General features: G+C 59.4%; 1 protein-coding gene across 1 annotated transcript in view; it reads left to right on the plus strand.

The window, feature by feature from the left end:
* RNF213 (ring finger protein 213) overlaps positions 1-11,402 on the plus strand; it is an 88,376-nt gene that overhangs the window by 38,665 nt on the left and 38,309 nt on the right. The window contains exons 20-29 of the mRNA XM_053660806.1: positions 1,318-1,491; positions 2,333-2,482; positions 4,722-5,323; positions 6,045-6,210; positions 7,007-7,224; positions 7,987-8,127; positions 8,242-8,406; positions 8,967-10,122; positions 10,625-10,818; positions 11,036-11,191. Of these exons, the coding sequence (XP_053516781.1) occupies positions 1,318-1,491; positions 2,333-2,482; positions 4,722-5,323; positions 6,045-6,210; positions 7,007-7,224; positions 7,987-8,127; positions 8,242-8,406; positions 8,967-10,122; positions 10,625-10,818; positions 11,036-11,191 (3,122 nt within the window). The remainder of the gene's footprint in view (positions 1-1,317; positions 1,492-2,332; positions 2,483-4,721; positions 5,324-6,044; positions 6,211-7,006; positions 7,225-7,986; positions 8,128-8,241; positions 8,407-8,966; positions 10,123-10,624; positions 10,819-11,035; positions 11,192-11,402) is intronic.

The following is an 11,402-nucleotide window of genomic DNA, read 5'->3' on the forward strand; positions in this document are numbered from 1 at the left end:
ATCAAGGAGGGGTCCGGTTTGTGTGTACGTCGTCAGATTCAGATTTAGAGGAAAAGCAGTGGATTTGGATCTAAAAATCCCACGCTAGTTGATTCTGAGCCTTGATCTTATCAAATTATTAGAATAACCAAAAAGAAAAAGCTAAGCTGCGTCCGTGGCAGGGTTCTTAAAGGGATAAAGTCAAATCACTCAGGGGGGACTTCTCTGTACATTGAAAGCTAGTCCTGTGCAATGACTGTATATTTTTTAAGTGATACACCTTATTTTTTAGAGCGGTTTTGGGGTTTGTGGAAAAACTGGGCACACAGCACAGAGAGGTGCACATTCCCCCCACCTCGCCCGCGACGGTCTTGCTTTTGTGCGGTCTGTTCCTTGCAGTCCATGACGCAGTACTGACACGTCATTAGTGACCCGGGCGCAGCATCTGCACAACGTCCCCTCTTGCTGGTGCATGTCTGTCGTCGGACAGACGTGTAAACGTACACGGCTGGGCTGGGATGGGACGGAGCGACGTCGCTGCCCCGAGGCACCCTGGGCTGTGCCTGTTCGCCCCCCTCCGCTGCCCCCTGAGCTCTGCTTTTTTTGAGAGGGTCATACATGTGGCACATGGGCGTCGGGACGGGCTTCTCCCGCCTGGGCGTGTGCAGTGGAGTTTCCTTTCCGTAGCTCTCGTCTCTTTCTTTATCACCGGCTAACATGGTGCTGTTGGACAGTCCAGGGTTTGTCCTTCTCCAACCGAAGGACGTCTGGGTGCTTCCAAAGGCTTGCAATTATGACTGAAGCTGTTACACTGATTTTTTAATGGCGCAGATAAATTCCCCTTCTCATAATGCTGTTTGACCCAGGTGCCACGTGGAGAGAACTCTCCCAGTGGTCACAATAAGGATCTTTCAAAACCCTGCCCTCCAAACTGATCCTGAAATTCACATTCAGATGTTCGCAAGGCCGTGTCCGTCCCCGTGGGCCGTGCGGGTCCCTCACTGGGTGTGAAGGCATGACGGGCCCTGTGTGTCTTTCTGCCCCGGGGACTCTGGAGAAGGGGGATGTCAGGGGAGGTCATGTGTCCCGTAAGGACCCTGATGGGCACAGGACTTAACGACCTGGGAAACACGGTCCCCAGCTGGCTGCGGCCGTTGGAGCGATCGTGTTCCTGATCCAGGAAGTGCTGGGGACACGCGTGTGAGCAAGGCCTGCGGCCCCCGCAGGAAGGGGAAGCCGGGCGGCGCAGCGAGAGGTCACGGCGACCTCAGCTGGGCAGAGGCAGGCGGGAGAGAAGCAGCTGCCCGCTGGTTTTCTGTCTGTCCTCAACCTGCACAGGAAGTGATGAGAAACTGCTGAAACACTTCACCGAGGAAGGCAAGACTCTGATGGCTGCCGCTGACTCTATCATCACCGAAGTAGCCCGTGACCTCCTGAGTGGGACGGTGCTGGTGGGACAGCTGGAGCTGATCTGGAGCCACCGGAGCCAGTTCCTGGACATCTGGGAGCTGAGTGAGTTCGACACCGAGGGGGGCGGTGGCTGTGCCTGCGGGTCCACGGAAGGCGGGCTTTGTTCTCTCTTCGTGGAGGGTCTCTTCTTGCCACTAAACTGATGGGATTTTTTTTTTAAGATTGATGAATGTATTTATAATTTCTTACTTCTTTTTAAAGATTTTACTTTTTCAGAGAGAGGGGAAAGAAGGGAGAGAGAGAGAGAGGGAGAGAAACATCACTGTGTGGTTGCCTCTTGAGCGCCCCCTACTGGGGACCTGGCCCACAACCCAGGCATGTGCCCTGACTGGGAATCGAACTGGCAACCCTTTGTTTCACAGGCCAGCACTCAATCCACTGAGCCCACCAGCCAGGGTTGTTTATTATTATTTTTAAAACAAACACAAAGTTATAGAATATTGGAGATCTAGTGAAAGAACTTTTTTAAAAGCTCTCAGCCATGTGAGCGCCAGTCCGTCCCCAGACCTTAAGTGTGTGTCTCAGTAAGTTCCGATGCTTCACCCCTGAAGTCGGAGGGCTCACCCTGGGGCGTTACTGCCTGGGGTTTTCAGACCCCATTCTGCTCTGACCAACTGTCTCCACCACATCCCACGGAGCAGAAGACTTCACTCAGAATCACATGTTGTGTTTAGTGCCTCGTGGCTTCCACACCTCAGGCAGGTGACAGTGTTCCTGCCACATGGGAGTGCCCACAGTTTGAGGCCCCATGGCTGGTGGCTGCCTCGTCAGGGCCCCCCCCCCGCCCCCCGGCCCTGGGCGTGCAGTCGTCAGAGGCAGAGGGAAGACGTGCCCGCCGTGGAAGAAGGCGTGTTTGTTCTATTGGGTCCTTTGTTTTTTCAAGAGAGAAAAAGTCTTTCGCCCCAGGAGAAAAAGCAAGACATGCAGCAGGTGCTGCGCGGCCAGTGGGAAGCGCTGGCCTTCCTGCAGGAGGAGAAGAGGCGTGTGGACAGCCTCCTGAAGCTGTGCGAAGGGGTGCGGAACCTGGTGAAAGGTGATGTTTATGAGAATTTCAGGGACCGAAACGGAGGGGGCGGCGGAGAATCGGTCAAAACGTGTCACCCTCGCAGTCTTCCCTCAGGTTGGGCTTTCAGTTACATGTTGATTTAATTTTCTAAAAACTTTTTAAAAAATCATCTTTATTTATTGATTTTTAGAGAGAGAAAGGGAAGGGCTGTAGAGAGGGAGAGAAACATCAGTGTCTGGTTGCTTCTCACGCGCCCCCTACTGGGGACCTGGCCTGCAACCCAGGCATTTGCCCTGACTGGGAATTGAACCAATGACCTTTTTGGTTTGCGGGCTGGCACTCAGTCCACTGAGCCACACCTGCTGGGGTGTGTTAATTTTAGACAGAGGTAGCCGTGTCCCCTCTTCTCGCGTTTGCCCCAGCCCTCTTAAGAGCATGCTGGGATTGCTCCCCGATCTCCCAGATGAGCCTTACCTGTCGTGGGGGACGAGGGCTTTGGTCTCTCTTTCCCATCTCTGCCCCCCAGTCCGGACCTGTCTGACTTCCTTCACGTAATTTCCATCATTAGCTCGCTCTCCAACTCCGAATGGCCCGAGGGCGCTGAAGCCCCTCGGCGGCCCAGCCGTGACCCTCTTACCTTCTTGCAATCACTTGGTTTTCTCCAGAGTGAAAATTCTTGTCTTGTCCCAGTTCTGTTCTCAGTATTTTATTTTTCACTCAATTCCAGACTCTTTCCCTGTTCGAATTTCCTCAAATTCCGATCAGTTTGATCTGTTAGGAGTCTCCCCAAATGGGAGGGGTCTCTCCAGTCCCTGCGTCACCCTGGGCCTCGCACCTCAGGTGGGCCCGTGTCCTGGGCCCCAGACGCTCTCCCACCGGGGTTTCAGTGGAACACGATCTTCCGTGATGCCCCCAAGAAGCGGGCAGAGGAGGTTCGGTCCTTGGTGCTCGTGAGTCTGAGAACGTCCACTCTCTTGCTGGGCTAATCGCTGGGCTCGGGCGGAATGCAGACCAGAAGTGCTTCCCCTCTGGGGCTTCGGACACGTGGCTGCATCTCCTGTGCGGTGTCGCCGTGGGGAAGTCAGGCTGCTTCCAGGAAGTCGGACGCGGTCCAGTCTCTGATGCTTCCCGTGGGGCGTTTTCTCTGGAAGCTCCTGAGCTCTTCCCGTCCCCAGGGTCCTGAAATTTGGGTCAGTTTTCCCTCCATTGTCTTGGGCACGGTTAAATGCGTCTTTGCAGTCTTGAAATCCAAGTCCTGGAGTTCTGGAAAGACCTCTCAAACTGTTTCCAGGGTCCCGTTCTTCCTGCCAGGCTGCCCTTAGTTGGGTGCCGCAGCTCCCGCCACGGCGTCCGCTTCCAGGGCCTCCTCCCCGGTTTCCCGTCTCTGGTTTCTGCTCTGCTTTCGGAGCCGTCTGCTCCGCGGGACCGTCTGACCTTCCGACACCTCAGTCCTCACGTGCCTTCAAGTAGCGGGAGCCCTCTGTTCTCGGACGAGCCTCTTTGGGCTCCCTGCACGGTGCAGGCTGCTGCTGTGTCTTACCTCCCTGGGCTTCCTGCTCTTCGGGGCTCAGAGGTTTTCCTTTTTTTCACGTAGTTTCCTGTTTCCTCCGAGTCACTTTTACCTGTGGGTTTCACTACCTACTTCTTACGTTGAAGACTTTCCCCATGTTTTGTATTAAGAGGGGCACCTCGCCAGCTGACCAAGAAGCCAGAGGAGGTGCGGCCTCGAACAGCCTGTGTCCTGGGGGAGGCCTTCGCTCTGGGGCGGCCCGGTCTCCCCACCCGGCCTGCGGTGGAGAGGCGTGGAGGCTGCTGCCGGGAGTGTGGGGGTCGGGGGGAGCCCCCCCATGTTGTCCTTGCCGGAATGCCTCCTCCCACTGCTCTGAAGACGGGGTTGTGGTGACTTGTCACACAGAGGGTCTGCCCTCCCCCCCATTTTTGTTGCCACCCTTGCAGCCAGGACCCTCTGACACCCAGCTTCCCTGTGGCGGGCTGGGCTGCCAGGTTCTAGGCCTCGGGCCCCACCCCCGCTGGCCCTGAGGAGGGAGGGGAGGTAGCGGGCACCCATCTTCAGACCATCATCATCTTCACCTGGAAGTTCCGTTTTCTTGGTTGTGAGAATAGATGAAGTGGGGGCAGGGTGGCGTCTGGATTCTTGCTGAGAAAAGAAGGCTAGTGAGTGGCCCGCCTGCGTCTCCCCCGGGGGCGGGGCCGCGGGGACCGGAGCCACGTGGCTGACCCGGGTCTTTCTCTCCTGGCCTTTAAGTGGATTTCGGAGAGATCGCGCGCAGACACTCGGAAGACCTCAGCGGTAAAAGACTGAATGGTGTTGTGATGATGCGTCCGTCACCCACCTCCTCAGGCCTGATGTGGGTAACACACTACTGTCTGAGCCCCAGTGTCCAGGAAATGGCCCAAAGGGTGGACTTGCTCAAGGACAGTCACATCTTCCGGACCCTCTGGGAGGAGGCCGCAGAGGCCCTGCACCTGGTGCCGGAGGAGGAGGAGGAGGAGGAGGCGCGGCCATCTGTGGACATTGAGGACGTGTACGAAGAGCTGTATCGTCCTTGTTTGGACAAGTTCTGTAAACTGTATGAGGACCTGAAGTCAGGAGAGTTGACCTTGGCGGAAGTGGACACCGTCTTCAAGGTCTTTGTGGATCGGTCCAGCAGCCTGGCCGCCGACCTCAGCATCATGTGCGCCCTGGACCCCGAGGCCCCGAGGGACTGGGTCCCGAGGTGCGTCAAGCAGATCAGGGAGTACCAGCGCCTGCAGCGGGCCGGCGACGTGGCGAGGGTCATCCAGGAGGTCAGAGCGGCTTTGGGCCTGACCGGTGACTTCGAGGTTCTGGACATTTTATTGAGACTTGTGAGTTGTTCGCTGGGGACCCCTGGGGTCGGGGCGGGGGTCCTCGCCCAGACTCTCCTGGAGCCAGACGGGGCGGGTCCGCAGCCGCCTCCAGGAGTCTCTCATTTGTATTTCACGTGATGCCAGATATGCCGGGGCTTGCTTTTCACTTCTGCCTATAAATGGTGTGACTGCTCATTGGCACGAGGGGCAGGGACTGAGGGAAGGGACAGCAGGTGCTTTGTGGCCTCCCCCACCTGTCACCTCGCACCTGTCAGGAGCAACGCACAGGAAGTCCTTTCTGTTCCCACTCGGAAGTCAGCCTGGGCTTCTGCTGTTTTAAGACGAGCACTTGTGCTGTGACCTGTGCAACAGTGTACCCAGGTGTGATGGCGGTTAAAACTCAGCACAAGATGTGGCCTCACACGCCCACCAGCTGCTCCCCATGGTGGCTTCTAGAGTGGGTCCTGGTGGGGGCCCTCGCCTCCCTACCTGCAAAACACACTGAGAATGCACAGTGCAAAGCGGGCTCTCGGGCAAGCTGCTTAGCGGAGTATCGCTGGCAGGGGCAGCACGAGGGCGTAGCGTGCAGGTCTGGGGGCAGAGCCTCGTGCTGTCTCCTCGTCATAGCGACCGCGGCCCAGGAGGTCCGCAAGACCTCCATCGGGCTGGTCTGCATTCCTGGGCAGACTCCGGGGTCCCGGCTGGGCAGGCCCCGCCCCAGCACAGCCTTGTCTTGCAGACGGACCACATTGAGAACTTCCACCACGGGACCCTGAACGAGATCGACGAGTCGGTTGTGTCCGCCAATAGTCTGCTGGAGCATGTCAATGAGCCCCGGTTCCAGGCCCTGCAGGAGCTGGCCATGAGGAGAGAGTTCATCGCCTGGGTCCGGGGGGCGCTCGGAGGTATGGCCTGTCACTGGGGTTGCGGGGGTGAGTGTCCCGTGGTGGCCGGGCTGGCCACCCTAAGCAGATGGGATGCGTGAGGGATGGGCCGTGGGCCACGTGTGAGTGGCAGTAGGTTTTCTATCAGGACCACACTTCTCACGCTCTGGTGTGAAAACGACTTCTTTGCTGTGACTGCTGGGGATCGCTTTCTTTAAAATCTCGCCCCCTGGAGTTTTTCCTCTGGTTCGTTTCCAGTAAAGGTCAAGGTGGACTCCTGTGGTTTAGGCTGGGTTTGGGGGACCTTCGGCACTAGTCTTCCTGGCAGCGGGTCGTCCGTCCCAAAAGCGTCTGTTGCTCAGGTCCCTGTCACGTCTGGTCTTTGGAGTCTGTGGGGCAAGCAGAGCAGGGTTCCCGCCTGCCACCTGTGAGCAGGGTGAGCCCCAGTCACAGGTCCTGTTGGAGGACAGGCCGGGACCGGTGTGCACCGGTGCTGCAGTCAGGGTCCACACCGGCCACACCCGTTCTTGTGAACACAAGGCCGCGGTGCCGCACGTACCCAGTGGGATCAGGCACGTGAAACTGTGGGCGGTGCCGGGTGCTGCTGTTAGCGAGGGCGGATGTGGCTGGTGCGGTCCAGTAAGGGGCGAGAGAAAGGTGCCGGCTGCTTATTGAAAGCAGACAGTGGATTGAACCCCTAACAACCGACTGCACATCCCGTGGTATGGTCAGGAAGGGTGACAGTCCGCGGTTTGGGTCTCGGAGAGTTGCCTGGCCACGAGGGGCCCCGCGCACCCCGGTCTCTTCTCACCCCCAGGCATCCACGAGCTGAAGGTGTTCGTGGACCTGGCCTCCATCTCTGCGGGGGAGAACGACATCGACGTGGACCGCGTGGCCTGTTTCCACGACGCGGTGCAAGGCTACGCGTGCCTGCTCTACAAGCTGGACGCCAGTGCGGGTTTCCAGGAGTTCATGGACCTTCTGAAGGAACTGTGGAAGGCTCTGGAAAACGACCCACACCTGCCCAGGAAGCTTGTGAGTCTTCCTTCTGGCTCCAGGGCTGGTGGGGTCTGGGGGGCGTTGCTCTGCCGGACCGGAGGGGCCAGCGCGCACCGTCGTGCGCCCGTGATGGGTGTTCGTTCACGCAGGCGTCGGAGACGACGTTTGCAGAGAGGTTCCCCTCACCTGTGAAAGGGCTTCCTCTGTGTGTCATGCTGCAGAGGGACACGCAACTGCCACACGTGCGCCGGGTTACCAGGGGGTCCCCGGGTGGCAGTAGTTGTGACTTCTGTAGACTTTTGGTATTTTCCACAACTTGGATCAATTTATTTTCTATCAGAAAATATAAACATTGCCGTTTGCGTGCGCCGTCCTCACCGGGTCCGAGCGGGCCCCCGGCGTCACTTCCCTCGTGAGCAGACCCGTCTTGAGATGGGCCCCACGGGACACGGCGCAGGGAGCTGATGGGGGCTTTCCTTTCCTCTGCGGGAAGCACCCATCCAGACAAAAGGTCTTTTGTGTAGTTTTCGTTCTTCTGGCTGGACTTGGGGACCCCCGAAGGACATGGGGAACAGGAGGCTGGCAGCCCCGCTCTATCTGGCCTTCTGTCCACCTCGTCCGGACATCCAGAAGGGAGACAGCAACACCACACCACAGGTGTCCTGGGAGAGGTGTCCCAGAGCACAAGCGTTGTGGGCGAGGAAGCCTGCCGTGCTTGGGGGCCGCGCCCAGCCTGCACTCGAAGGCCCTGCGGGGAGAGAGGAAGGACGCGACCCCTCTCTTCTCCTGTCCCAACAGTGCGACTCTGCCCGGAACTTGGAGTGGCTGAAGACGGTGAAGGAGAGTCACGGGTCCGTGGAGCTGTCATCCCTGTCACTGGCCACCGCCATCAACAGCAGAGGCATTTACGTGGTCCAGGCGCCTGCCGACGGCGAGCTGGTGAGCCTCCCACAGCCCAGCGTACACAGCGTGCAGAGGGGCGCGGACGGGCTGCTGCACATCGTAGGGGCTCCCCTTGCCGCAAGCCACCCCCGAATGTCTCTTGTCCCGCAGATTTCCCCAGACACGGTTCTCCGCCTAGTCCTGCCCGAGAGCCACGGGGCCGTCCAGGAGGAGCGGGAGTACTCCCTGGAGGAGCTGAAGGAGCTTCTGAACAAACTGATGCTCATGTCTGGCAGGAAAGACCAGAACAGCACGGAGGTGGAGGTGTTCTCGGAGGTGAGCACCGCCTCCCGGGCCGGGCCCTGCCAAGTGGCTGGGGGCAGGGAGGGGCTGCGTGGGGACTGATAGCTGGGAGTTGCTCCGCCCGGGGACTCGTGGGCCTGTGGAGTGCGTGTCCTTCAGACTCAGGACCGAGGGGGCGTCTCCAGTGTGACAGGCCCTTTGGTTAGCGGCTCCTTCTCAACGTCCGCAGAGTGCGTTGTGTCTGAGAGGGGAGGACCTCGGGCCCAGTCCTTAGAAAGAAATTTAAATTGCCCCCTTCAGTCTGCAAATGGGCAAGAACCTGAAGCGCCTTCGCAGGGAAGGTCGGCAGCCAGGCTTCGTGGGCACTGCGGGAACCGCCCCGGGAACACGTTGGAACAGGCTCTGCGCTGTGTTACCAGGGTTTTCTTTTAAAAGTTCGTCTGTAGTTTTCACACGGTCTCCTCAGTCTTTACAACTTCTGGCCTTCGGTCCCCTCCCAGAGCTCCAGCCCCACAGGTCCCCGATCTGTGTGCGTGAGTCTCCTCCCCGTGACCGAGTCCATGACACCCGCCTCCCGCTTCCGTTGGCCACAGGTGTTCTCCAACATGGAGAGGCTGGTCCATGCCTTCATCAACCTCTACTGCGCGGGGAACTTGCTGTTCCGGGACTGGAGGGCCGAGGTGTGCTGCTCCCCCGAGGGCGAGGCCTCTGTGCAGGTGGACTTCGGCTGGGGGACGCTGCCGACGCTGGAGGGTCGAGGGCCGCTGGCCCTGATGCTGGAGGCCATCTGCTGGCAGATGGAGCGCTTCCTGCGCCAGTGGGAGGACTTCGTGGCTCAGAAACGAGCTGAGCACTTTCACCTCAACTACTACACGGCCGAGCAGCTGGTCTACCTGAGCACGCAGCTCCTGAGGCACCCGCCCGAGGACGCCGCCCTCACCCTGCTGTCCTTCATCAAGCCTGACTGCAGCGCCCATGACGTCTGGGAGGCCTGCCGGAGGCCCGACAGCGCAGCGGCCCAGTGGCAGCCTCAGACACAGACGGACGAATTGCTGCTCATGCTCAGAGGCGCGTCCGGCCTGGCGGACGAGCTGAGGGTCATCATGGAACAGTCCCTGACAGGCATGTGTGACTTCCTGCCTCACTGCCTGGACCTCGAGGGCCTGGGCCGCTGCCTGGCTTCCCTGGCGACAAAGGGCCGGCCTCCCGTCACCCGGGAGCTCCCGAAAGGCCTGCAGGCCGGCCAGCCCAACCTCGTCGTCTGCGGCCCCTCGGAGGTGCTGCTGGCTGCCCTGGCCGTCTACATGCACAGCCCGCAGCAGCCGCTGCCCACCTACGACGAGGTGCTGCTGTGCACCCCAGACACCACCTTCGAGGAGGTGGCGCTGCTGCTCCGCCGCTGCCTGAGCCCAGGCGCCCGGGGCCGCGGCGTGTACAGCCTGCTGCACGCAGACCAGCTGGGCTACGAGGCCGCCTGCCGGGTGGAGGCGCTCTTCCAGAGCCTGTGCGTGCAGCCCCACCGGGAGGGCTACCAGCTCGTCCTGGTCTGCGACTCGGAGCGGGAGCACTGCTACCTGCCCTCGGCCTTCAGCCGGCACAAGGTGCCCGTCACCCCGCAAGCGTCCCTCGAGGCCATCCAGGATTACTTGGCTCAGCACTACCATGTCCCCGAGCGGACCCTGTCGGCCGCAGCTGTGTTCAGGGACCGGATGTGTGTTGGGATCGTGGCCTCGGAGAGAGCCGGTGTTGGTAATGATGGCTGCTGGGGTGGGTGGTCCGGGGGGTCCTGGGTCCCCTCGTGGCTCTCCCCTACCTCACAGGGGCGGGAGGTGACTGGGACACATGAGGCTCTCCCACAAGGTGGAAAGTGGGTCTCATGGAGGCGGGCCTCACCTGAAGCTGCAAGTCAGAGCCCGGGACGGAACGGGACTCTCTCACCTGGTCCAGTGGAAGGGGTCCCTGAGAAGGGACAGATGCCTAGTCCCCACCGCCTTTCCGCCCAGGCGACTTCATCCCACCAAAAGCCCTGCACCCCCCGCAGCACGCTGGCATTGTGTCACTTGTCCCAGGGAAGCGGTGCACGCCATGAGCAGGGGACAGCCAGGGAGTGCGAGGGCTCTTTAATCCTGCGTGGTGTTGCATTGCTTTGAATTCTGCACGGAAAGAAGTGACTTGGCTGTTTCGTGCTGGATCCTTTTATCCATGGTTCCGTCCGGCCCTGACAGCCCCTTTCCCTACTTCAACATTACAGGCAAGTCTCTCTACGTGAAGAGGCTGCACGAAACTCTGCAGAGGACATTTAGCAGTAGAAATGTGCCTCTCAAAGTTGTCCGGTTGGTGGACCGTCAGGTGGGCGAGCACCAGGTCCTGGGCTCCCTGCTGCCTTTCCTGAGCGCCCAGTACCAGACGAGACCCATGATGTTCCACTTCGACGTGACCTCCTCGGTGAGTGTCCCCGGGGTTGCCACAAGCCGGCTTCGGCGCATGAGTCGCTCCTGCTACGTCCTGTCCCGCCCCCTCCCCAGCAGAAGGAATTTCTCGGTCCCGTATTGGTACTCAGTCTTATCATGTCCAAGACCAGGATAGGAAGGTCCTTGGGGTGGGCGACCTGTTCTTCTGAGTAAGTACCTACAGACCCACGTGACTGTGATTCTGTTTTTAGGTGGAGACTGGAATATGGGCATTTCTTTTCAAACTCCTGATCCTGCAGCACTTAACGGATATAAATGGGAAAATGTGGCTTCGGAACCCGCGCCATTTGTACGTCATCGAAATCCTGGAACGGCACTCGGTGCCACCTCAGAGGCCTTCCAAACAGGTGTGCAGCCCCGGGCCCTGTCCTGTCACGGTGGGGTGGGGTCCCTCAAACCCTTTTGGCGCCCCCACTTCTGCCTCAGCAAAGCAGCAGGGTGGTCTTCGCAAAGAAAAATCAGTCTTCAAACCTATTTATTTAAATGCCTGGAATAAAGACAGTTTCATCAATTAGCAGCATCCTGAGCTCGTTTGACTCACATTGATGCTCTGTGCCT

The sequence above is a fragment of the Artibeus jamaicensis genome, unplaced genomic scaffold (assembly GCF_021234435.1).
Source record: "Artibeus jamaicensis isolate MK-2021 breed Jamaican fruit bat unplaced genomic scaffold, CSHL_Jam_final contig_2259, whole genome shotgun sequence".
NCBI lineage: Eukaryota > Metazoa > Chordata > Mammalia > Chiroptera > Phyllostomidae > Artibeus > Artibeus jamaicensis.